The 24,270-nt window shown below is 28.7% G+C and overlaps 5 protein-coding genes, 2 non-coding genes and 2 further genes across 7 annotated transcripts, besides 4 other annotated features; 7 read left to right on the forward strand and 2 right to left on the reverse strand.

Moving 5' to 3' along the window:
- Positions 1-132: 132 nt before the first annotated feature.
- Positions 133-1,019, forward strand: EFM5 (protein-lysine N-methyltransferase; the record flags this gene model as incomplete). The annotated part of the gene is given in 3 exon segments (XM_001645152.1): positions 133-161; positions 270-783; positions 786-1,019. Coding segments are annotated over 3 exon segments (777 nt in total).
- Positions 1,020-6,900: 5,881 nt separating this feature from the next.
- Positions 6,901-6,972, forward strand: Kpol_1062trna3. The gene has a single exon. It is a non-coding gene; the product is annotated as a tRNA-Arg (tRNA).
- Positions 6,973-6,996: 24 nt separating this feature from the next.
- Kpol_1062trna4 lies at positions 6,997-7,068 on the forward strand. Its single transcript has one exon. It is a non-coding gene; the product is annotated as a tRNA-Asp (tRNA).
- A 365-nt stretch (positions 7,069-7,433) lies between these two features.
- Positions 7,434-7,715: a sequence feature (similar to hypothetical protein; correction of possible frameshift sequencing error~similar to Saccharomyces cerevisiae EST3 (YIL009C-A)).
- Kpol_1062p55 lies at positions 7,434-7,983 on the forward strand (the record flags this gene model as incomplete).
- Positions 7,717-7,983: a sequence feature (similar to hypothetical protein; correction of possible frameshift sequencing error~similar to Saccharomyces cerevisiae EST3 (YIL009C-A)).
- Positions 7,984-8,906: 923 nt separating this feature from the next.
- Positions 8,907-10,259, forward strand: APM1 (Apm1p; the record flags this gene model as incomplete). The annotated part of the gene is made up of 1 exon (XM_001645153.1): positions 8,907-10,259. One exon carries the CDS (start codon positions 8,907-8,909, stop codon positions 10,257-10,259), a length of 1,353 nt encoding a protein of 450 aa, XP_001645203.1.
- Positions 10,260-10,498: 239 nt separating this feature from the next.
- DOT5 (thioredoxin peroxidase DOT5) lies at positions 10,499-11,158 on the reverse strand (the record flags this gene model as incomplete). The annotated part of the gene is made up of 1 exon (XM_001645154.1): positions 10,499-11,158. The coding sequence occupies one exon, from the start codon at positions 11,156-11,158 to the stop codon at positions 10,499-10,501; it is 660 nt and encodes a 219-aa protein (XP_001645204.1).
- A 552-nt stretch (positions 11,159-11,710) lies between these two features.
- Positions 11,711-12,088: a sequence feature (similar to hypothetical protein; correction of possible frameshift sequencing error~similar to Saccharomyces cerevisiae YPL260W).
- Positions 11,711-13,187, reverse strand: Kpol_1062p58 (the record flags this gene model as incomplete).
- Positions 12,090-13,187: a sequence feature (similar to hypothetical protein; correction of possible frameshift sequencing error~similar to Saccharomyces cerevisiae YPL260W).
- A 2,828-nt stretch (positions 13,188-16,015) lies between these two features.
- HEM14 (oxygen-dependent protoporphyrinogen oxidase) lies at positions 16,016-17,620 on the forward strand (the record flags this gene model as incomplete). The annotated part of the gene is made up of 1 exon (XM_001645155.1): positions 16,016-17,620. One exon carries the CDS (start codon positions 16,016-16,018, stop codon positions 17,618-17,620), a length of 1,605 nt encoding a protein of 534 aa, XP_001645205.1.
- A 5,337-nt stretch (positions 17,621-22,957) lies between these two features.
- On the forward strand, positions 22,958-23,935 carry Kpol_1062p60 (HMG-box domain-containing protein; the record flags this gene model as incomplete). The annotated part of the gene is made up of 1 exon (XM_001645156.1): positions 22,958-23,935. One exon carries the CDS (start codon positions 22,958-22,960, stop codon positions 23,933-23,935), a length of 978 nt encoding a protein of 325 aa, XP_001645206.1.
- Between the last annotated feature and the right edge of the window lie 335 nt (positions 23,936-24,270).

Consider the following 24,270-nt stretch of genomic DNA (forward strand, 5'->3'; position numbering starts at 1 on the left):
TATTTCGACCTAACAATTCCTAATAAAATTAACTTAAAAAAAATCAATGCACTATCTAGCTAAATTTCATTAAGATTAATAGAAAGAAAATGAAAGTAAAAAGGCATTAAATACATAACAGATTCTAGCAATATGACAGACTCTGATTCTGATATTGAATTGTATGTAATAGTTTAGAAGGTTTTCTGCGCAACTTTCATAAAAGCTTACTAACATGCCAAGACCAGAACTTTATCCTCTCATGCCTTAGCTGCTTTACAAGAATTTAGAAATGAAGAAAGTGAGCGTCAATCTGAATTCCAAAAGTTATATAATAATGCTGACGACGAATTTGAGAAGAAAAAAAGGGAAGAGGGTATGAAATTATTTAAAGAAGATTGGCAATTGTCTCAATTTTGGTATAGCGATAAAACAGCTGAAACATTAGCTGAAGCATTGGTAGAAGGTGCAAATGAAGATACTGTAATAGCTATTGTAAGCGCACCTTCTGTATATGCAGCAATATTGAAATTAGACCCTTCAAAAGTTCTCACTGAACATATTTATTTATTTGAATTCGATAAGAGATTTGAATTATTGGCAGGTAAAGAACATTTTTTCTTCTATGATTTCGCTAATCCGACAGAGTTTGATGATAAGTTAAAGGGGAAAGTTGATAGACTTTTAATTGATCCACCATTTTTAAACGAAAATTGTCAAAAAAAATGTATGTGTAATATATTTTGTACTTTATTATTTTCTATTATCTTCAAGAGATTACTAACAGAAATTATTATTCAAAACTAGCTTCTATTACTGCACACACATTGTTAGCCAAAAATGATGGTAAAAAGACAAGACATGGAGTTGAAAAACATCGTTTGATTTCATGTACTGGGGAAAGAATGGCCAATATTATCAAAGAGGCGTATCCTGATACAAGAATAACAAATTTTTATCCAGAACATGGTAATGGTCTAAGTAATGAATTTAGATGCTATGCCAACTTTGAATGTTCTCAATGGAAATTTTTAGAATAAATATTGTATAACTCTAATAAATCACATATAGTACTTTTCAGTTCTGTTATATAATTTGTTTATGATGTCTTGCACGTGTTCATTTTTCAATTTTTTGTTTTCTTGTTTTATTATTTTAATAAATTTGAGTTAAAATAATTTCCTATTTCTAAATTAATAATTTTTCCGAACAGATATTAACGATTAAAATTAAAGATAAGAAAGTATGAAATGTTTCAATTCTGTGATGTAAATGGTAGTCTACTTCAAGGAAGCTTGTAATAAATATTTGAATCATGTGATTTGGTTCTAAGTAAGTAACTAATTGATTTGAGAGAAATTTGGTGTTAAACATCAAGATCATAAAATCAAGTACTAATCAATTATACATTAGTAACGATGCTTATCTAAATACAATATGCTATATTCTGTAAAGTAATTAGTTAATTTTGAATCCAAGAAATCGTGTGTAGCAAGCTATCATCAACAGTAATTTATTTGTTTTATTTATTAAGTGATCATATTTTGCATTTTACAACTACATAACATTCAATTTCAAGTAAGATGATATTTATCTCTTTTGGTGAACTTATAACCAGAAATAATTACTGAAATATGAATCGTCTGTGATAAACTTATATATATCGAACAACATCATTGCACACTTCAGAATTATTTTATTTTGTTCTTATTAGTAAGTATGGCAAAAAATAAAACTAAAAAAGCCATATACTACTATATTTGTAGCTAATTAAAATTTGTGGAAACTGGTCCTGCAAAAATATGTTTCTGGACATAGTTGTAGCAAACCGTAATGAGTATTATATGTAAGTAATTGGATCTACAAATGCGATTGCCCATATTTTAGAAAATAACATATACCAAAAGATTCTAGAAATTATTGAATTGAATTGAATTGAAAAAAAGTAAATAATAATTGGAATAGTTGACAATTCTTGACTATTTTATCAACTTCAGGATCACAAATATTAATATTCTTCTCGATATAATGGAAATTCTCAGATTAGCTTGTTCATTATTGTTATTACATCTCAAAAAGAAGATAGTTCTCTTTTTACATTAAGGAATAATTAGCGCCACTAATGTATGATGTAAAAATACAAAAAATAATTCGAAATGTAATTATTCAGAAGCCTTCTTGTTACATATTGAGAGGTTTATTATTGATTTAAAAAATTGTTTTATCTAAAAAGTAGTAGATTATTTCTTTCTTTATTGCATTTTCAATCTTATTTTGATGATATTAAATAAATGCAATGAGATGAAAAAAGAATTCAAAACTCTAAACCTAAATTAAAATTATATCTTATTCGAAATACAAAATTATAGATAATCTACTTTGTTTGGTGGAGTCAAGGTAATTAAATTTTTAATTTATTTTCTTTAGATATTACATTTAATAATTGTAATTCGATGTGTCATCTCTTGAATATTAGCTTTGCGTTTGTAACCAAGAAGAATTCTATTGATCAGTTAAATAACCGGAAGCTGAAGAAACTAATAATGAAATCCAAAAATGGTCTCTACACACACTATATCTTTTATAAAATAAAGTAGGATTTCACTATTGCGAAGATAACTTAAAGGAATCCACTAAAGACTATATTGTTAGCTGTCCTCTTAATGGAACATTTGGAGAATAGTAAGTATATTGAATATAAATATGCATAAGTAACAAATTTTTTAATATTCTTTTTCAAGTATAAAATTCGTTTCTAGTATTTTTATAATAATATTAATAGTTTTAAGTTGCTACCGTTCCATTTTCACATATTGTATTGTATTATAATTATTATGATCCAGTTATGTACTAAATAATCTCTCAAAGCTCCAATTTAGTAAGAATCTTCAATAAATTAAATAAAAATTTTAAGTCAAACTTAAATATAGCTGTTTCCATTCTTCACCAAATAAAAGTCTTTCAACAGGTCATGGGAGATAATACCGCGGTCAAAGAGTTAAAAAGAATAATTGCAGAATTTCTTAAATGTGCTTATATAAAGACTTAATTTACCTTAAAGAGAAGAAAATATGCAAAAATATAACATATTTCATTGTTACTTCTTTAGTACTTTTTACTGATTATAAATATTACAATAAACACAACACTTCTATTTTTATTTGATTGTGTTTAAACAGACAATAATCAATAAGCATAATTCATAATAAGAATATTATGATTATTTAGATAGGTTTCTTTTTCAGTTGAAGCTCTAATATATGGCTAGTGGTTCTTCATAAAAATCACTACTCTTATATTATTTTTTATAGATAACTTTCTATTAGTTTTATCAAGCTTCTTTCTGACTTCCGAAAAGTTTTTATATTCTATTCATCTTAGAATGGAGAATGCTGTCTCCAAAAATTTATCTGACATGACTGAAAATTTGAGTATAAGTTCTCTGCGACATAATGTTCAAAACTGAAGTATTACATAAACCATAAACAGTAAGAATGTTGTTATCAGCTAAAATGCTATTATTGGGTGATATATTATATACATCCTTTAAGAATATTCAATTACTATATATTGATATAATGAAAAGTAAACTTGATAGGATATTAAAATATTAATAATTTCAATTCTTACAATATTGATTATTGTATCGATAGTCGTTTATGACAACTGAACTATTGCCAGCGACAGAGTAATGGTTCCAAAAGTTGCCGAAACAAATTTTATGATTGATAGCAAAAGATATACAAATTATTAGATTTGGTTAGCAATACTAAGTCTTGGGATTATATTATTAGAGTAACTCCATAAGACTTTCGTCTCTCAGATAGTGACCTTATCTATAACATGGATAAAGGAAATGGAATACCACAATAATTGTAATTAGCTAAATGAAAATAGAGGTAGTCATAAATACTATTTACGACACGTTTATGGCACTATTACAATCAGCGCAAATAGTTCAGTACTTTTAAGTATATAATATATATCCTCCACATAGTTTTAACCTTTAATTGGAAAGAAGATATTATGGATATAAACCAAGTAGGGGAAAAAATGTCTCAACTCAACAGTATATCTAAAGATACTCTAATATTAAATCAATTATAGTATTTCTATTTAAAGCTTTAAATTTTAATGTTAGAAAGAGCAAGCTATTTGACAAAAATGCAAGGCATAAGTATTAATAAGTTATAACATTTATTCTGGAACTATGTATTTAAAATATAAGGTAACAGGGAGAATTTTACTCAATAAAATTCTTCGAATGGTAAGTAGAAAGGACCAAGAGAGTTCAATTGAAAAAAGAATTCATAGATTAAAATCTCGATAAATATTATCGGTTAAGGTCTGATAAGGTGAATTCGGCCTAACGCAATTTCGGTTAATGAAAATTTGGCAAATTAGTAATCACTTACTTGAGTTTTTGAGTTATGTTGTTAAACTGTATGACTATGTTTAGTTAGGGCTGAAAAGAAATTACTAATTATAATTGCTACAAGTTGTATTCGTACAAGAACTTTGAACAACTATAATATTTAGTTCTTATATTTAAAACTGGTACTAATAATTATTTTTTGTCATCAATTCTGTTTGTAACAAAATATAAAATTTATTTTTAGAGTAGTAAACAAAGAAATAGTTTTGTTGATCAAGGAAAGAAAAGTTAATATCATTTATACTAAAATAGTTACTTTTAATGACTAGGAGTTCTACCTTTCTTGAGTTACAATAATCTTCTAAGGAATCCTATATTTGTTCAGATGTTAACTTAATATCTGAGTGATTCATTTGGTGATTTATATCTAAGATAAATTTTGAAGTAATAGTAATATTTATTTATTTCTCCGTACTGTCTTATAAATGAACTAAATAAATATATAATAATAAATTGGACAAATGATATTTTGATATTCCAAAATATCATGTCCTTTTTATATGGTTAGATCCAATTTCATAATCTTAGTATTATTAATTAATTATCAATAATTCCTTTGCACTTCACTACCGCTGATACAATTGATCGTTGTCAATTCCTTGGTTATAGTTTCTTTTTATAATTACTTTTTATAATTACTAATTATAATCACTGATTGTTATTACTAATCATAATTACTTATTATGATTGCTGATCATCATTACTAATCATAAGTGCGTAATGTAATTTCTAATTGTATCCTGATATTAATAATCATATTAATAATCCATTGATTTAGTAATATTGGAACATATATTGTCACCGCGGCAATTGTCAAACATTGCGTCACGACAATATCATGTGTACCTACCACTATATTACCTATATTTTAGGTCACAACAATATTTTACTTGGGACTACCAAACTGACACTGTTCAGAGGAATATTTAATATCTGAATTATTCATTTTGGTTATATTGTTTAAGATGATTCTGAAGTTATAATAATATGTATTTCTCTATGATGTCTTATAAATGCACTAAATAAATATATATTAATATTTTGGACAGATGATACTTAGATATTCAAAAATATCATGTTCTTTTATATGTTTATATCCAATTCCATAATCTTAGTATTATTAATCTATTTTATTAATTATACCTTTTCAATTCACTCCCAATGATTCATTTGCTTTATATTGGTTACTTATTATAAGTGCTCATTATATCCTGATATTAATAATAATATCAATAACTTATTGGGCTAGTGATATTTGATTGTACATTGTTATTTCAATAAATACTATTTCTTGCGTCATAACAAATCCTGTAAACCTTGAAATATATTCCCTATATTTTAGTTTAAAACACTTAGTAGCTTAGAGGGAGGATACAAATTATATAATTAACTGTGATAAAATTATGAACACTAATTTTAAAACCGTCAAATAAACCGTCAAATAACTAACTAACTAACTAACTAACTAAATTAGTATAAACAATAGACTATATTTCTCTTATCTAAAGAAGAGCTAAGAAATTAGAAATTAGAAATTAGAAATTAGAAATTAGAAATTAGAAATTAGAAATAAGAAATACAAGAACAAAAGCCCATGATATGAATGGGCGTCAATTTATTCATAAGGGAGACTATTATATAGTAAACCTAAAGTTTTACAAAACGTTATGAACTATACAATTAACTATAATTAGATAAAATTGCAGATAGAGGTAGTTCAGTAGGTAATGTAAGATTTTGTATTGATTGGCCTCTTAATAATGCTTTTAATTATTACTTAGTTGTATGTTTAATTCGTTTTACGTTAGAATGAAGGCTGTTAGGCGTTTATTCTATAGGATCTTAAGGGTTGAGATCTGTAAGCTAAAGTTAATATACTTGTTAGTAATAATGTAATTCTATTCTTTTGTTGTGCAAAGTTAGATACTAAATAATATACAATAATATACAATAATATACAATAATATACAATAATATACAATAGTCTCTTTAAATATCAATGTTAATAGTATGGAAGCAACAACTTGTAATGACACACATGTCTTTACATGTCTTTACTGTCAAGGTTCGTACAAAGTAGTCTCGAAATAATACATTCATGTATTATTTGGCCTTTATTATTATTTAGTTGTATATTGAATTTGGTATACGTTAGAATGAAGGCTGGTAGGCGTTTATTCTATAGGATCTTAAGGGTGGAGATCTGTAGGTTAAAGTAAATATACTTGTTAATAATAATAAATTTCTATATATCTTTTATGTACAAAGTAAGATACTAAATAATATACAATAATATACAATAATGTACAATGATCTCTTTAAATAGCAATATTGATAATATGACACCATTTATTGTAACGAATTACATCCCGACATTATCAAGGTTCGTACGATGTAACCTTGAAATAATACATTCAAGTTTTTACACGTGATTATTTATTTCATTTATAATATACATCTTTTTTTCAAAAACTCCAAGAAATTAAGCTCGCGTGGCGTAATGGCAACGCGTCTGACTTCTAATCAGAAGATTGTGGGTTCGACCCCCACCGTGAGTGCTTTGTTTCTTCATCTTCTCAAATTCCGCGATAGTTTAATGGTCAGAATGGGCGCTTGTCGCGTGCCAGATCGGGGTTCAATTCCCCGTCGCGGAGTATTTTTTGATTTCATTTTCTTTTTTTTTTCATTATAGTAACCAGTATTGAATTGGATAGTTTTTTTATATCTGTACCACTATGTACTATCTTCATACTGGGTATATAACGAGTTAATGTGTACAAGAATATATAAATTGTTAATATACTTATTATTAACCTTTTTTAAAGAAATATCAGTAACTTCCAATGAACTGGTAATTCAATTGGCTTAGGATCTATCTTTTATCTGTAGTGGCAGTTTTCGTTAAGCAGCTTACTAAGATTATCAAAGTTCGAAACTCCATTGTGCTCAATATACAATATTTCCTAGATGATTAGAATTTTAATTCATTAAATAATAATAGTTCTCAGTTCAATACAATATGCCTAAGATTATACTACCATCAAATAAATCCAGTTGTGTTGACTCAACTTATTTACAAGAATGGATTGATTTAATTATAGATAGAAATTATGATAATACTGGTGAAGTTATTCCAATACTTGATGAGTATGGATTCAATGATTCCCAGTCATATATGTCCTCTGTTATAAATTTAATTATAAAAAAGCCATATCATTTTGCAAAAGTAACCAATTTTTTTAATGTAGTAGACTATTCTGTTTATGCATCAATACGAGATAGGAAATTCCAAGTACTTAGTTGAGTTTACTTCAAATTGTGTTTCAAGCTTTGAAAGACTATATAATTCAAGAATAACTGAGAATACTATAAATTGTCTATTCTTAATTGGCGATTGTAAGCTTAAATTTATGACGTATTGGGAAATTAAAGAATTATATAAATTAGATTTATCATCTATCTGTAACAAGAATAGTCTTTATCCAGTTCTCTCAATTAATCAAGCTCGTATGTTCGATTGGAGTCAAATTAAATCGTTTGAAAAATTTGACTGGATATATAATAAATAATCTTTAAGTGTACAATGAAAGAAGAATGAAGAATAGGAGAAAGAGAAATTAATACTGCCAAACTCCGTAATTCACTACTCTGTCAACCCGGTCTCCTAAATTTAAATAACAATATTAATAATAATAATAATTTATAAACAATTTCTTGCTTAGTAGTTTTATCTGATTCTCTATCCATCTCAAAGTTAGAACTTTATCTTTTTAATAAAATTCACCAATAAGAATAATTATTGCTTTATCAATGGATTCAATTTGTTTTCGGAATTTCTGACTCAACATTATGTTTTATCCATACTCAACTCCAAGTTCAAATAAAACTCGTAAAGAACAGGATGATATCAAAATATCAATAATTAAAACTAATAATAGAAATTATTATGAACTTCTCTTATTATCATCACTCTCTCTTTTCAACTCAATATTTAAATAATTTTTTCCTTGTACACTAAAAAAATCCAAAACAAGCATTAAAAAATAAAAATTAAAGGTTTTCGAAAAATTTAAACTCTTTTTGTCTTTATTCGATAGAGATTTAATTAAAGGAAGTAAGATATAACTAAGGATAGTTTGTTGTAGTCGAAAGTAAACTAACTATTTTGATATTATTCCAAGGTGTTTTATTTGGTGAAGCCAGAATAGAGTCCTGTTTAGCGTTTTATTTTCTCTTTCTATCTAAGTGAGTTGATTTAGTGTATTTTTGGAAATTGACAAATTTAATAAAGACTACCAAAAAACAGAAATAAACATTTTCGTATTGAGAAAGAAGAATAAGGAATTAGTGTAACCTAATCAAATAATTTTTTGACTACGATTTTTCAGAATTCTTTCTTATAGTGAATCCACCCAATACTTTACAAGAACAAGAACAATAATTGATTTATCATACAATTAATTAACAACACTACTGAGAGGATATTTTCAAGATGGTTTCTGGTGTTTACTTTTGTGATGCATCGGGTAAGCCTATTTTATCTAGAAGATATAGAGATGACATTCCATTAAGTGCAATTGATAAATTTTCACAGATTTTATTAGAACATGAAGAAGAATCAAGTGTAGTACCACCTTGTCTGCTTTATCAAGGTATTCATTATTTATTTATTCAGCATTCAGATATATATGTTGTTGCTTTAACAACTTCTTATCAAACAAATATTGCACAGATTTTCATGTTTTTACATCAATTGGTTTCTGTTTTAGGAGATTATTTGAAATCTGTAGAAGAAGAATCGATAAGAGATAATTTTGTCATTATTTATGAATTGTTAGATGAAATGATGGATTATGGTATACCACAGATAACAGAAACAAAGATGTTAAAGCAATATATAACTCAAAAGTCATTCAAACTTATAAAAGCTGCTAAAAAAAAGAGAAACGCTGCAAGACCACCAGTTGCATTAACCAACTCTGTGAGTTGGAGACAAGAAGGCATCAAATATAAAAAAAATGAAGCATATCTAGATATAATAGAATCAATCAATATGTTGATGAACCAGCAGGGTCAAGTATTAAGATCGGAAATTATTGGTGAAGTTAAAGTTAAATCTCGTTTATCTGGCATGCCTGATTTGAAGCTTGGAATTAATGATAAAGGGATATTTTCTAAGTACTTGGAAAATGAAGAAGATTTCTCTAAACCGGTCCAGATAATTAACGATGATTCAACCACTAATGGAAAAAAATCAAATATTGAACTTGAAGATTTGAAATTCCATCAATGTGTTCGCTTAAGTAAATTTGAAAATGAAAAGATTATTACATTTATTCCACCTGATGGTGAATTCGAATTAATGAATTATAGATTAACCACTCCTATAAAACCATTAATATGGTGTGATATCAATATCCAAGTGCATTCAAAATCTAGAATTGAAATTCATTGTAGAGCAAAGGCTCAGATAAAGAAAAAATCTATTGCAAATAACGTAGAAATACTAATCCCGGTTCCAGATGATGCTGATACCCCAACATTTAAGTACTCTCATGGCTCAATCAAATGGTTACCTGAAAAGAATGCAATATTATGGAAATTAAGAAGTTTTGCTGGCGGTAAAGAATATTCCATGACTGCTCAACTCGGATTACCTTCAGTTGATGGAATAGAGCCACCAAAGGTTAAAAGACCTGTTCAAATCAAATTCCAAATTCCCTATTTTACGACATCTGGTATTCAAGTAAGATATTTGAAAATTAATGAGCCAAAACTTCAATATAAGAGTTTCCCTTGGGTAAGATATATCACACAGAGTGGAGACGATTACACAATTCGATAAATAAACAATGAACATCAGTAATGATATTTATATACTAAAATACCGTATACTTTTTAGTTTAACAATCTTACAATGGATAATAAAATATAAGGATATCAAACGTTTAAAATCATACAATGTTAATATACAAAAGTAAAAAGTTATTTCAATAAAAAACTAAAAGAGATTGCACATGTAGAATATCAAAAGAGATAAATTTAACAACAATAATAATAAGTTTGGAAAATAAGATTCTGAACTCATTTACTAAACTCTTCGACAATTTCTAAAACTTCCTTTTTACCGTCGTTTACACTTATTTCTGGTGAAATCTTAATTCTCTTGAACCTTAGTTTACCATCAACAAAAATGAAGTGTGATCTAATGATACCAGACTGAGGTGTCTTTTTGGCACCTAGCAATCCAATGAATTCTCTCTTAGGATCACTTAGTAAATCATAAGGTAAACTATACTTGTCTTGAAATTTCTTTTGAGAATGTGTTGAATCAGCACTTAAACCAAATACCGCAGCATGTTTTTTCAAGTCATCATAAGTATCTCTAAACCCACATGCTTGACGAGTACATCCAGGTGTCATAGCTCTTGGATAAGCAAAAAATACTAAAATATTGTTATCTTTAGCAAGCTGTCTTAGGGATATCTTGACCCCATCCTGATTTTCTAATTCTAAATCTGGAATTTCATCACCTATCTCAACTTCCTTAATTCCAGAAGGTTTATTCTCAGCTTTAGATTCTTTATCATCAACCTTAGTGACTCTGACATCTTTTTCTTTCTTCAATTTCTTCGATGAAGTGGTTTCCTCCCCTGATTTTGAAGCAACATCTCTTTCAGCCTCATCTGCTTCAAGCTTCCTCTTAGAATTAGCAATTCTTGTTGACCTACGAACAGCAACCATACTTTTTAATACTCAATTCTAATATGATATTCTCGATATCTCCAAAAGTTACAGACAGATAACACAATTTAAAGATACACAACTAGATCTTAAAATCTTTCTATTCCAAACTTTTTCCCACTTTATATTTTTTATCACTTTATGGGTAACGGATTCTTCTCTAAATGCGGTTTAAAATATTATGCAAAAATATCCGGAATATGTATGATTTATTGACATAATAATAATGATATAGAAAAGAGACACTTTGTAGTACAACTTTAAAATATAAAATATAAAATATAAAGAATAATTACTAAATAGCCTTTCTAATTTGTAGAATTATTGCTTAGTTCAGCTGAGAGAAGTGAATGAATCAGAATTAGGATATATGAAAATTAATATTTGAAACTTCGAATGAGTTCAAAACTTAAAAAGCTTATGAAGTTGTCTTTCTAATAAATCATACACTATGCCTGACATTCCTTTTTCATCATAAGGTCTAAAATCACATACTAGCAGATAATAAAATTTTGAAACCTTTTTTCTTTATATGTTTTATTTTATCTCATTCTAAATCTTTTCAATTTCCCTTGTACGTCCTTCAAAATCTATCTCCAATATCTTAAGCAACTCCATACATTCATGTAATAGAGCATTTAATGCTCTTTGACCTCCTGGTATATTACCACTTTCATCTGGGAAATTTTCATTAATTCTACGATCAATTATATTATTTAATTTTAATTCCACTGGTAATAAATCATCCATTTTTTCCACACCACCAGCTATCTTTAATTTCAATAAGTATCTTGCGAGTGTAGAAAGTTGATTATACAATGGTCTCAGACAATGGGGAACTGGTTCAGAACTTTCCAAAATCTTATATATAATGCAATGACATCTTCTTAGGAAAAATATGATAATTGATTTAGCCTGGAAACTGTCCTCAGATGTTGTAGTGTCTGATAGTTCGTTTTTCAAGCTTTGACAATTCTTTGTGAAGATTAAATAAATCCAAACTTTTTAGTGAATGCCTATTGGTAACCAAAATGGTTTCTAATTTTATTTTCAATAATAACGATTTCTCAAACAAATTTGCTTTTTTCTCATCATCTATTTTATCAATAGCAAGCAATTTTACATCATGTATTACTTCTTGACAGTAATCAACGAGTCCATTTAAAATTCTCTGTCCATTAATATTCCCTTCATTTTTATTTCTTTGAGACTGACCTTCATCATATTCAGTATTCTTTTCTTTAATGACATCTAAATTCCGTTGAATTTCATTAAGTTTTTTATCAAAAGTTGAATTTGACATATGATTTGGATCCTTCAATACAAAACATTGAGGAAACACTGATTTAACTCTTGAAAATACTATGTACAACAAGTCTTTTCGAACCACCAAAACTTTATCCAATAGAGAAGATAGATTGACATCAATGTTATCGGTTTTCAATTCAATGACATTATGGACTTTGTAACAATCATCTAATTCTTGGAATATATATTTTTTCAAATTGCTGTCGTCACATTTTTGAAGTTTACCATTTTCATAATCATAACTTGTTTGAGGGGTAGGAATATCTCCAGAATTTCCTCCTATTTCATTAACACCCTGTATATTCTCATCATTATCCTCATTATCCTCATTATCCTCATTGTCATTTTCTTCACATTCTTGAAGCAAACTATAATCTGCTTCTAATATATCATCGATTTCATCTAATCTTCTTTTCAATGGGGACAAATCATAACATGTAAATAAGTTTGAATCATTTAATTGATTCAATAGTATTTTTATTTCCACTATTGATGAATATATTGATATTGATTTTTCTAACTCACCTAAATTTAAATAACAAAGGGATAATAAGTATAAACAGTCTTGGATAATTTCTGCATTTGGATTAAATGGATGAAGGTTAAAGATATTGTTAAATTCATAGTAAAGCTGATCTAAAGAATCCAACTCAAAATCATCGGTACCTGATAAAATTTTCAATTTATTTAATATAACATTATATTTATCTGCAATGTTCATAGTTAAAGGTGGATAAAATAAAAAATAAACCAAACAACTTAAAATCAGTTTGCTTGTTTGCTTGTTTGATTTATCAATATACCAATGATACAAGCTTTAAAAGAGGCTTCTTAAATTAAAAATAATAAATAATTAGCAACGCAAGGCTAACCCTTAAAACTTCAACCTCTTATTATATATATCTATATATCTATATGTATGTCTATATATACATATAATATAATATACAACAAAGATAGAATAAATCAAGTTACCATTTGAAACTTTTTGTCTCCAGCCTCTGTTATATATGACTACATGTAATAAATAACTTCTACATTTGTCAAGTTACTTAATTATAATTGATTAACTTTACAAAACAAAATGAAAATGTGTTATTGGATGAATCCAACAATGTGATGTGAACATCTTAGTTAACTAAGTACTGGCAAAAAAAAGGTTAGTTAAATTCCAAATATTTTCATATTCTAGATGCTTAGACCTCAAAAATCCTTTCATACCATGCCATATTGTATTTTTTCAAAAATGCAATAAAAATAACTGTGTATCTCTAAGTATATTATTATAGCAGCTAGGATAATGCTAATGCTGAGGCTATGCCAAGTCAAGCCAAGGTCAAGTGGGTCAGTGTCAACACTATAGACAGATAGCCAGATAGACAGAGAGAGACAGACATTTCTTTAAAAAAAACCATACCAGTAAAGAAAAGTAATAAAGACAAGATAGAGAAAGAGAAGACACATTACATCGATTAAATTTGGATGGAATAATAAAATAACACATATATATATTTATCATTGCTGCTGCTTCTCATACTTCTTACAACTCCTGTTCCTCTACAAATCCCAACGACACAAGGAAGAGAAAAGTTAAAATTACTACGATTATTGTTAATAATAACAGCCACTACAAAGAGAAAAGACCACACCAGAACCCCGATTTAGCATAAAACATCATTAAAGTAATGATGTCGATAATGTTGCTGATTAAAGTATTTTAATAAGACTATAATGGTTACTATGTCATCGTTATTGTTCCGACCAAATTCTCATTCATGATGTATACTAGTACGAAATCAACGTCTATATGTTACCATTAATGTTGAAAGGACATCGAACAAACAGGAGCCAGAAAGTATTCCCCTTTTCTAACAAGTCATCTCTCATTAAGGGAGAAGATAGCGTAAAAAGAGAGTGTACATTAGATTTTAGAGTATATGTTGTTTTAGAAAATATTTCATTTAGTACTCTTCAAAACATAAAAGAAAAGAACTTATGTATCAATAGGAAGGTTCAGTCTTATGTGTTATTTTGTTTCACATATTTGGTGGTAATGATGTGTGTGTGTTTGGGGTCAATCTTGTGTAGTTGCACTGGAGGGAAAATCCAAGAAAAAGAAATCAGAGAAAGAGACTGTCTTGATTCTTAATGAGTTGAAAAAAAAAACAGAATAGAAAAAAAGTAGTATTGAGCATTGAGTGTTGAGTATTGTGATCTGGTTTGTGAGTAACGCTTTGTTAACTAGTACTGGTGTATTCCAAAGTGTCCTGTCCTGTAGTTTTTTTTTATAGTTAGATGCTTTTCTTTTGTATTGTGTGTTAAAATGAACACTCCCCCCCCCTTCTTTCAGCCATGCTTTGTAAGGGGTACTGTACTTTCCCTTTCTCGTTAGGCTGTGTCTCTTCGAGTCAGCTGAACGCACTGTTCTCCTTCCCCATTCACGATAGAAACAAAACGATGGCATGCATCGATGTCAAGAAAGAGAGAGAAAGAGAAAGGAAAAAGAAAAATAGGACAGTATACATGAGATAAACTGTTTCATAGTCCTTTTTACAAGAGACTTTAGTACAAACAGGAAGAAAAAGGAGAGAAAAGGGGACACATAAAACAGTAATTATTATTATCATCGTTGATTGAACGTATCCTTTACCCACCACATCTCATCCTGCTCGAATGTAGAATGAAATCTGTTAAATATCTGCAATATAAAATATTAAATCTGTCAGTAGTGAGCATATCTAGGTAGTATCATTTTAGTGAACTTAAATTGGTGTCACCTCGCTAGCCAATATATATTTGTTGATCTGATTTTGGATTGGATTGGATTGGATTGGATTATAAGAGTTCGAAAGGTACTTTAGTACAAATAGTTGTCTCTGTCATCACGTGTTAATCACATGATGCTTTAGATCAATGAAATAGGATTCGATATAATGGCTACTCCTCTAAACGAGGGCGCCGTATTGAGAGAATGCTATGTATAGAAAGAAAGAAAGAGCAATTTCAATTAGATTACAAGAGAAATTCACAACCCAAATTTGCCTCTTATATCTGTATTGCTTAGAGGATCAAACAAAAAATAAAATTCAAATATCAATAAATTTAATTAGTGAAAGAGCTTTCCTTCTCATAATTGAAATTTTTTTTTTTCTTCATTTTTAGTTGAAGATGGCGATGGGTGGTAGGATCAGTATAATGGCCTGAAAAATGGAGTGGGTGGACATTAAACGAGGTTCAAATATTTAACTGAAGCCTATCGAGTTCGATGCTTTAGGATCGATTGTTCATCCCAGCTCAATTGCCAAAGTTTGCTTTGTTATACAAGAGAGGAAGGTTATAGGAGTATTTGCAAGTTCATTTAATCAATTGATTCAGAACTCATATGGATATATAAATTGACATAGGCATAGAAATATTTATATCTACCGTGCCATCTTTAACTTCGTATTCAAACCATCGACTAGTCGTTAGTACCGTAACATATTTTATACATTTGGTGATTTAAAGACTTATTGTTACTCCCCCCACACTGTGTTATATATTTCAAGTATGATCAATTCTATTGCCAAGGTCAAATGCAATGGTTCAGTGGGTGTTATTGGGAGTGGTGTTTCAGGTTTAACTTTTGCTTATTTTCTAAATAAATTAAGACCAGATTTAAGAATAACTATATTGGATAACCAACATAAGAACGGTGGTTGGTTATATTCCTATACTTTTAAGGATGAAAATGATAATGGTAAAGAAGTTATGGTAGAGAAGGGTCCAAGAACTTTGAGAGGTGCTTCTCCCGGCACAGCTATTATTATTGATACTTTTGAAAAAATGGGTCAAATAGAAAAAGTTCAAACTATCGAATCGAATTGCACTGCCAATAGGAAATTTTTATTATCAACTAATGACAAACTCGTACAAGTACCAAATAAACTTTTTAGTATGAACACTTTTAATTTACTTTTCAAAGATCCTTTGGGTAAAAACGTACTGTCAAGTGTCTTATTCGAACCCTTTAGAAAAAGTAAACCTTTGACAAAGGATGAAACTGTTCATGAATTTTTATCAAGAAGATTTGGCCCATCTAACGCTATAAGTAACAATTTTTTAAGTGCCATTTATCATGGTATTTATGCCGATGATATTAAAAAAATCTCATTAGAGAAAACTAATCCAGCATTTTATAACCTTGAAAAGCAGCATGGTTCCATTATAAAATCTCTCTTCAATTCAAAGGCTAATAATGAACCAAATGAATTTTTGGTTAAATACGATAAATACTTCAATAGTGAAAATGGTTCAATTTTTAAATTACATACACAATTGAAAGAATTTCCAATGTTGGGGATTTTAGGAGGTTTACAAAGTTTACCAAATATGATCGCTGACCAATTAATTAAAAATAGTCCAAATGTGCATATTCAACGTAATGAAGAGATAGTTTCATTAAATGAGAATAAAAAGACAAATAGAATAACGTTACAAAGTAATAAAGATAAAAACACTTACGAATTTGATCATGTCATGATTACAAGTAATCCAATGAAAATCAAGAATTTATTTGAAGGTGAGGATGATATTAAGAAGGAATTAGAAAAAGCTAAATCTGTAAGTACCATTTTGATCAATTATTATTTACCAAATAAAGATGTTATACCAAAGAACTTGCAGGGGTTTGGTTATCTAGTACCACAGATTAATGAAAATAAAGAAAAACTGTTAGGTGTCATCTTTGATTCTGTAATTGAAAAAAATTTCAAACCTTTTGAAGAAGGTGAAAATATCCTTGTCAATGATTATACTAAATTAACATTAATGTTAGGAGGTCATTATATCGAAAACTTAAGTGAAAATAAAATCAATGACTCCAAATATTGGATCAACACTTCCAAAAGTCTCTTGACAAGACACTTGAATGTTTCAAAAACTGATTTAGAAAATGGTCATTGGGAATTCACGGTTGCCAAAAACGGTTTACCAAGATTCTTTGTAAATTATACCGAATGGTCCAACAATTTGAAATCATTAATTAGCAGCAAGTATGGAGATAAAGTTACGATGGGGGGTATGGGCTTCGCCAAGGGACCTGGTGTCCCAGACGTTATAATGAAAAGTTTACATGATTCAATCGCTTTAAGTGGCGTTGAAAATAAAGAATAAATGATATATCCAGACCTGGTCATTTTATCCATTTTATAATGTGCATTTCTATACTTTCTCTCTATCCAATTTCCAATTATGTTCATGCTTATTTACATGTTTACAAATTTATTTACATATTTATTTACAAATTTATTTATATATTTATTTATTTATTTATTAACTTATTATTACTTACTCTATTGATAACTAAGCCAGCGTATTATTATTTTCTTAAACAATGAGTGAAAACAACTAAATAAACAGTCTTTAGCCAATAGAAAGTATATTACCATTTCTCGATCGATTTAATTTGAATCAATTTTAAATATATCTTTATGTCCTCCGACACTGCTCGGGAGAATGAGCTCCGACATCTAAGTTTTCGATAAATCAATAGAAAACGAACTTCATTGCTAACATTAAATCTTTGTAAATTTGTATTCAATGGTGAATATCCCGTACAAACGAGTATGATTGAAGAAGATGATAATCAAGTAGCTTCCAAAATAGGAAATGTAACGAACAATAGGATATGAATAAAGGTTAAAGCAGAACGAAAAAAAATAAGAAGAAACAAAATTGTCCTTAAATAAATTTAATTTCCAATTGTATTTTGAGTAATCACTAATAATAAAAGAAAAACTGTTACAAAGAAAATACGACCGAGGTACTTCTTATAGCATTTGGCAAAATACCATTTTTGTAACACCTATGAATCATGAATTTATGGTGAATAGGTGGCATTTGAAATATGTAAGTTACATATGGTGAAATGATCTTTATACTGTCTCTGTCTTGCTCAGTCGCTTGCCCCAGAGATAAGAACGCAAAACAAGTGTATGAATATAATCGCTAAATAGATACCATTCTCTAAAACTGAATATTCAAATATTATTATTGTTGTTTATTATGAAACCTTTAATTTTATCTTTTTTTTATTATGTTTTTTCTTATTTTCCTGTAAATTTTAACGGGAATATGGCAAGAACAATGCTAGAAAAAAGGGATTTAGAGCAATCTAAGAACGGTTTTTCTCGAATTTCATCTCTGGCTCCAGTACTATTTCTAACTTGAAACCAACCAGCGATAAACATAACAAAAAAAAAAAGCTATTCCTTTATGTATTTCAGCTTTCACAACTTGCTTTGCCTGGCAATACATCAGTTATTAATTTCATACTATAGCATATTATCACATCACGCTCCGCTTAAGTTTTATGCTTGCCAAACTCTCTTTTTTCCCCTACGCTTGGAAGTTCCTTCCACTTCCTTTCGAGACAAAGAAACAAAGATATACCGCAGAACCCTTGTTTCTTTTCGAAGTTGGCGTTGCGTAGAATTCCATCATGTTGACGAATGGTTACATCACCATGAGATCAGGACTTAGAAAACAAAGCAGAAGTGCAAGACATGTCAGCACAGAGTAACCTTCTAAAGAACACGGTACTCTGTTTCGAGAATACCAGCGTAGATTATTTCTTTTTGTTCCCTTTCCCACAGTGCTCGACGCAGAGACAATGATTAGATCTCAGGCAAAAAAAAGAAAGTTTAAATTTGTTTGAAACTTATTTTCTTTTCTTGTTTAGTCAATCCAAAAGGGAAAGTAGTGTTGACATATGGTCTTGCTCCATTTTCCCCTTTCAGTTGATGCATATAGAACGAACGAAAAGACACAGGGAAAGGAAACCTGAGCTGTCGCCAGTACACTTACGCCCTGTTCTGCAGAGATTTGTCAATTTAATTTAATTTAATTTAATTTAATTTAATTTAATTTAATTTAATTCAGCTCCAACTTAGCTCAGCTTATTTTGTCATTATTATTTTTTATTTATTTCGTTCCTTTCCTTTCCTTTAACATTGCCTTTCAGCAAGCAAAATTTCCTATACATCAAACAACAGTTACTGGAAACGCACAACAACAATAACTGTTGCTAATATTGACAGCAGCTACTACAACAGTTTCTTATTTTTTTTTTTGACAAAATCGTTGCTGTTCTTCTTACTTTCTTTGCATGTCTGGAATAGGGGGAATGCATAAAGGACAAGGGAAAAGACGATGAATTGTTTCTTTCTCTGAGTTCTCACTATTGGTATTAAAATTTGAAATTGTTGTAACTTACTGTAATTGTTGGTGGCCGGTATGATAATGGATGCAAAAACACACAGTTTTCTGCAGGGATTAATTATTTGATTAAGCAGAGGTTAGTATTTTACGATAGTTTCTTAAAGCAAATATTTAATATATACATAGATACCCATATAGCGGATTTAATATAGCTGGTCGTATTCATCGTTTCTATGGGACTGAGATGGTGCTAGATTGGATGTTTTCTTTTTTTCATACTAGCAGACTACTGCGAGGAAGGCTCACTCCGGAGATATCTCCCAATTTCTTTTAACTAGGTTTCATTATTGGGATCTTTTCACTGGTGTCATGAATTGTGATGCCACGATGACGACAATGCCTTTTTTTCGACATGACATTTTCCAAGCTTGATCACAAATTCTAGTACCTCATTGTCTTCTTCATTTTTGACAAAACATAACCTCTTCATCTTTGAACAATGTTCGTCTTATCCTTTTCATATTTGCTTCTCTCCCCCGTCCCCCTCCCCCTCCCCCCTTCTGCATACAATTTACAAGTTAAGTTAAGTTAATTAAATTTTTTTATTTTTTTTAAGATTTTATTTTTGTTATCAATTCTGCATAAAAACAGTTGGTAAATACCTTTCCATTCACAATATTATAATAAAACTTTCCTAACTTTTGTAGTTTTCTACTGCCTTCTACTTCAATCTAATTGAATCTAGTTCTTTTTCTATTCCTTTCCTTTCATTTTTAATGTTTTCCGTTGAGTGTTCTGATATACCTTAGAGCCTGTAGATACTCTCCATTCACTCATCTTCAGGTATTCTTACCATTATATTATCATTATCATTATTATGATTTTTTCTTTTTATTATTTTTTAATTGATTAGAAAACAAGATGCATATCACAAATTAGTTGATAGAACTTTGCAATGCAACATCAGATAAATGTCGTTCATATGTTTCCACCGCCTCTCCTAAAATGTCTCGATTTCTATTAATGAAGTTCTTCCTCTTACTTTTTTTTACTGCAAAATGGGTTCCTAGATGGAAAAATTTTATGTTCTCTTACATTTATCCCCATTAGCTCCGCTTCTTTTCTTTTCTTTGTTATATATTCTATTAACTAGTATAATATATTGTATGAATATATAATATAATTTGAGCAAGAGAAGTATTTCCATTTCTCTTCGAACATCTGCTACAATAGGGATCAAGATTTGTAATAATATTTTAAATTTTATTCTAACAGTGTCAATATTGTCCAGTACTACATTATTTTCAGTACTACAACTAATTTCTTTCTTTCCTCGTTTTTCGCATTTCCTCTTGAGATTGTCTTGATTTAGCCATTTACAAATGTATATTGTGAATTTAATTTAGTTTAATTTAATTTATTCTAGTTCAATTCGATTCAGACTGGTTTAGCCTGGTTTGGCTTGGTATATCCTGGGTCAATTGACGGACAACAATTTCCAGCTTTCGTTGACCTCAAATATACTTTGTGCATAGATTTTATCATTATACGCTAGTTAACGTTAAGAATACTCTAAGTGAATAAGTCAAGAGGTTAAAACTTGATGAATGATAGATGGTTAGTTGTTCAGGGGGGAAAAGGCAACTAAAGAGGAAAGTAATTTTTCATTTTCTTTGTTTACCGAATTTTTAAATTTTTTAGTGTTGTTATACAGTAGAAATTGAGCACAATATGAATTGCTTTAAGATATATTCTTTTATTTAATAAGTATACGGAGAAACTAGGTACATTTTTATTCAAAGTTCAAAAGGACATACTTTGACTTCACTGTCTTGACATATTTTGTGGTTTTTCCTTGTTTTGGGCAATACAAGATTTCTTCAGTAAGAGACTTATTAGTATCATTACTGCTTAGTGTTATCGTTGTTGCCATCATATATGTTGGTTAATTTAATGAAAACTGTAAAAGAAAAAAAAAAGAATAAATTTCTTTTCCTTTTCCTTTTCCTTACCTTACGTTCCCTTTCATTTCCTTTAAAGTCTACTAGATATTGTTTTTGATTCAATGAATGAATGAATGAATGAATAAATTATTGTACAACTTTTCTCGTTCTTTTCTTGTTATGGTGACTATTATTGAATTACAGTGCGGTTTTCTTTATTTTACGATTAAAGTTTAAACCCATAAACATTTTGGCATGTACTCATTCATTCAGTACTTACTTTCTTTTTTAGAAATACTTTTATTATCATTTTTATTTTTATTTTTATTTTTATTTTTATTTTTATTTTGGTTTTAGTTTTAGTTTTAGTTTTAGTTGTAGTTTTAGTTGTAGTTGTAGTTGTAGTTTTCTCCTTCTAAAATATCTGTCTAGAGCCGTGGTTGTGGTTGTGGCCGTCGTTCTTGTTATTATTTGAACCGTTAGAAATGAAATTGTACCTCTAAATTAACGAATTTATTGTTATTACTAAATTGTTCGGTGCAGAGAAACATAAGAACAGGTTGATTCGTAATACTTATTATAATTCTATGGTGGTGCTAGCATCAATTCTCCCTCTTTCTCTTTCTCTTTTATTTTACTAATACTAATAATTGAATTTAAATTTTAAATCTCTAGCTAATTTACAACATTCATTTTACTGTCTTTGCTTTGCGAATGTGTGCGTGTATACTTTCTATTTCATTCATCTCTTCTAGTTCTTCTAGTTCTGGTTCTTTTTCTTTTCATTGATATATTTCATTTCATTTCAAGTAATTTCAAGTAATTTCATGTAATTTCATTCAATTTTCTTTCCTACTTTCGTATCTTACAAGGCTCCTCAAGTTTCTCTTTAACCTTTTGGAACTTTAAAAAACAACATCTAGATACTTTATCTGATATCAAATTATATGAAATTGGATATTGAAATAGTATATATAAATGTCCAAATTCCCTTTAATTACCATGTAAAGAATTCTTTCTAAATTTTGGAATAATAAAATTCTTCCCTTCTGACAATTTTTAGACTTTTACGTATTCCCCTCTCCTGCAGTACAGAAATTAACATTTCCTAATTAATAAATAAATACAATATCATTATCATCACTTATTTGTACTCTTTAGATTCTCTGACCAAGAAACACTATTATATATATAGAGAGATACAGAGATACAGACATATATATATATTTAGAAAAAATATTAATTTACTAATCAAGAGGTGTATAGAAATATTCACAATAATAGCTTCATTTACATTTTTGATCTAAATCCCTAGCTAATTCTAAATGAGCATATAGAAACCTTAGTCATGATGATGGTAATGGGCGGAAATAACAACAATAATAACAACGCTAATTTTAACAATCATATTACAACTACTACTATGACACCAAATAATTCTAATAATTCAATTAATAATAATATCAGTTCTAATGAAAGTATTAGATTACCTTCAATTAAGAATCTATTATCTACTATAGATCCACAAACCAGTTACACTTTATATAATAATTCTAACACTGGTATGGTAACACCACCAATTAGTAACCATGATTTTTTCATAAATAAAAATGTGGACGGTTATACAAACTCAAAACCTGTGACACTTCATAATCAAATGGACTACAACTGTAATTACAATAACAATGCAAATAATAACAATGCAAATAATAACAACTCTTACAATAATAACATTCCAATGAATGTGGAACATTCAAATAATTATTCATTTAGGAAAACTACTTTTGGTACAAGAGATAGTTTTTCTGCTATGACTATACGGTCTTTATCCCCCCCACAAGAAAGAGGTATGAGCGTGAGTTCTGCTTCTTTACCTACCTCATATGCCAATACTCCTGTTCAGAGTATTCAACCGAATAATAACTATAATGTAAATGGAGAAAGAGATATAAATTCTTTTGGTAAAGTCACTAAAAAGACTAAAGGCAAAGGTAAAGGTCATGCATCGAAATGCAGAAACTTTACTGAAAATGGTCATAAAATACCCAGACCTAGAAATGCTTTTATTCTTTTTAGACAACATTTACATCACTCAATCTTTGGTAGTGATAAAGATTTATTGTTGACTCAAGGTTCATTCAAAGCTAATTCTCAGGTTTCAAGAGAAATCGGTAATCGTTGGAGAGAATTACCTCCTGAAGAAAAAAATTACTGGCATGAATTAGCTAAGAAGGAAAAGGAATTACATAAATTGAAATATCCAAATTACAAATATTTACCGAAGAAAATAGAAAACTCAAGCTCTGAAGAATCTCTTCAACAATAGTTTCATTTAATTTAATTCAAAGATTTCTACTAAGAAGAAAGGAAGAAAAATTCAATAATAGTTTTAATAATATTAAAATTGATTAAGCTATTTTAATATAACTATTAGTAGATATTGTCTCAGTATAGTCAACCCTCAATATATCCAATTTAATAAAATAGCTGGCTAATTCATTTGTTGATAGAGGAATCTTTACTAAAGATAACATTTCGATATATAACTATATATTCCACTTCAGATAACATTAATTTTAAAAAAATAGACGTATACATGTTCACTAATTTAGTTGAAACTATTAATGAATTTAGTTAGTTAAGACTTTATTAAAAAATTTC

Source organism: Vanderwaltozyma polyspora, genomic scaffold (genome assembly GCF_000150035.1).
Source record: "Vanderwaltozyma polyspora DSM 70294 KpolScaffold1062 genomic scaffold, whole genome shotgun sequence".
Classification (NCBI taxonomy): Eukaryota; Fungi; Ascomycota; class Saccharomycetes; order Saccharomycetales; family Saccharomycetaceae; genus Vanderwaltozyma; species Vanderwaltozyma polyspora.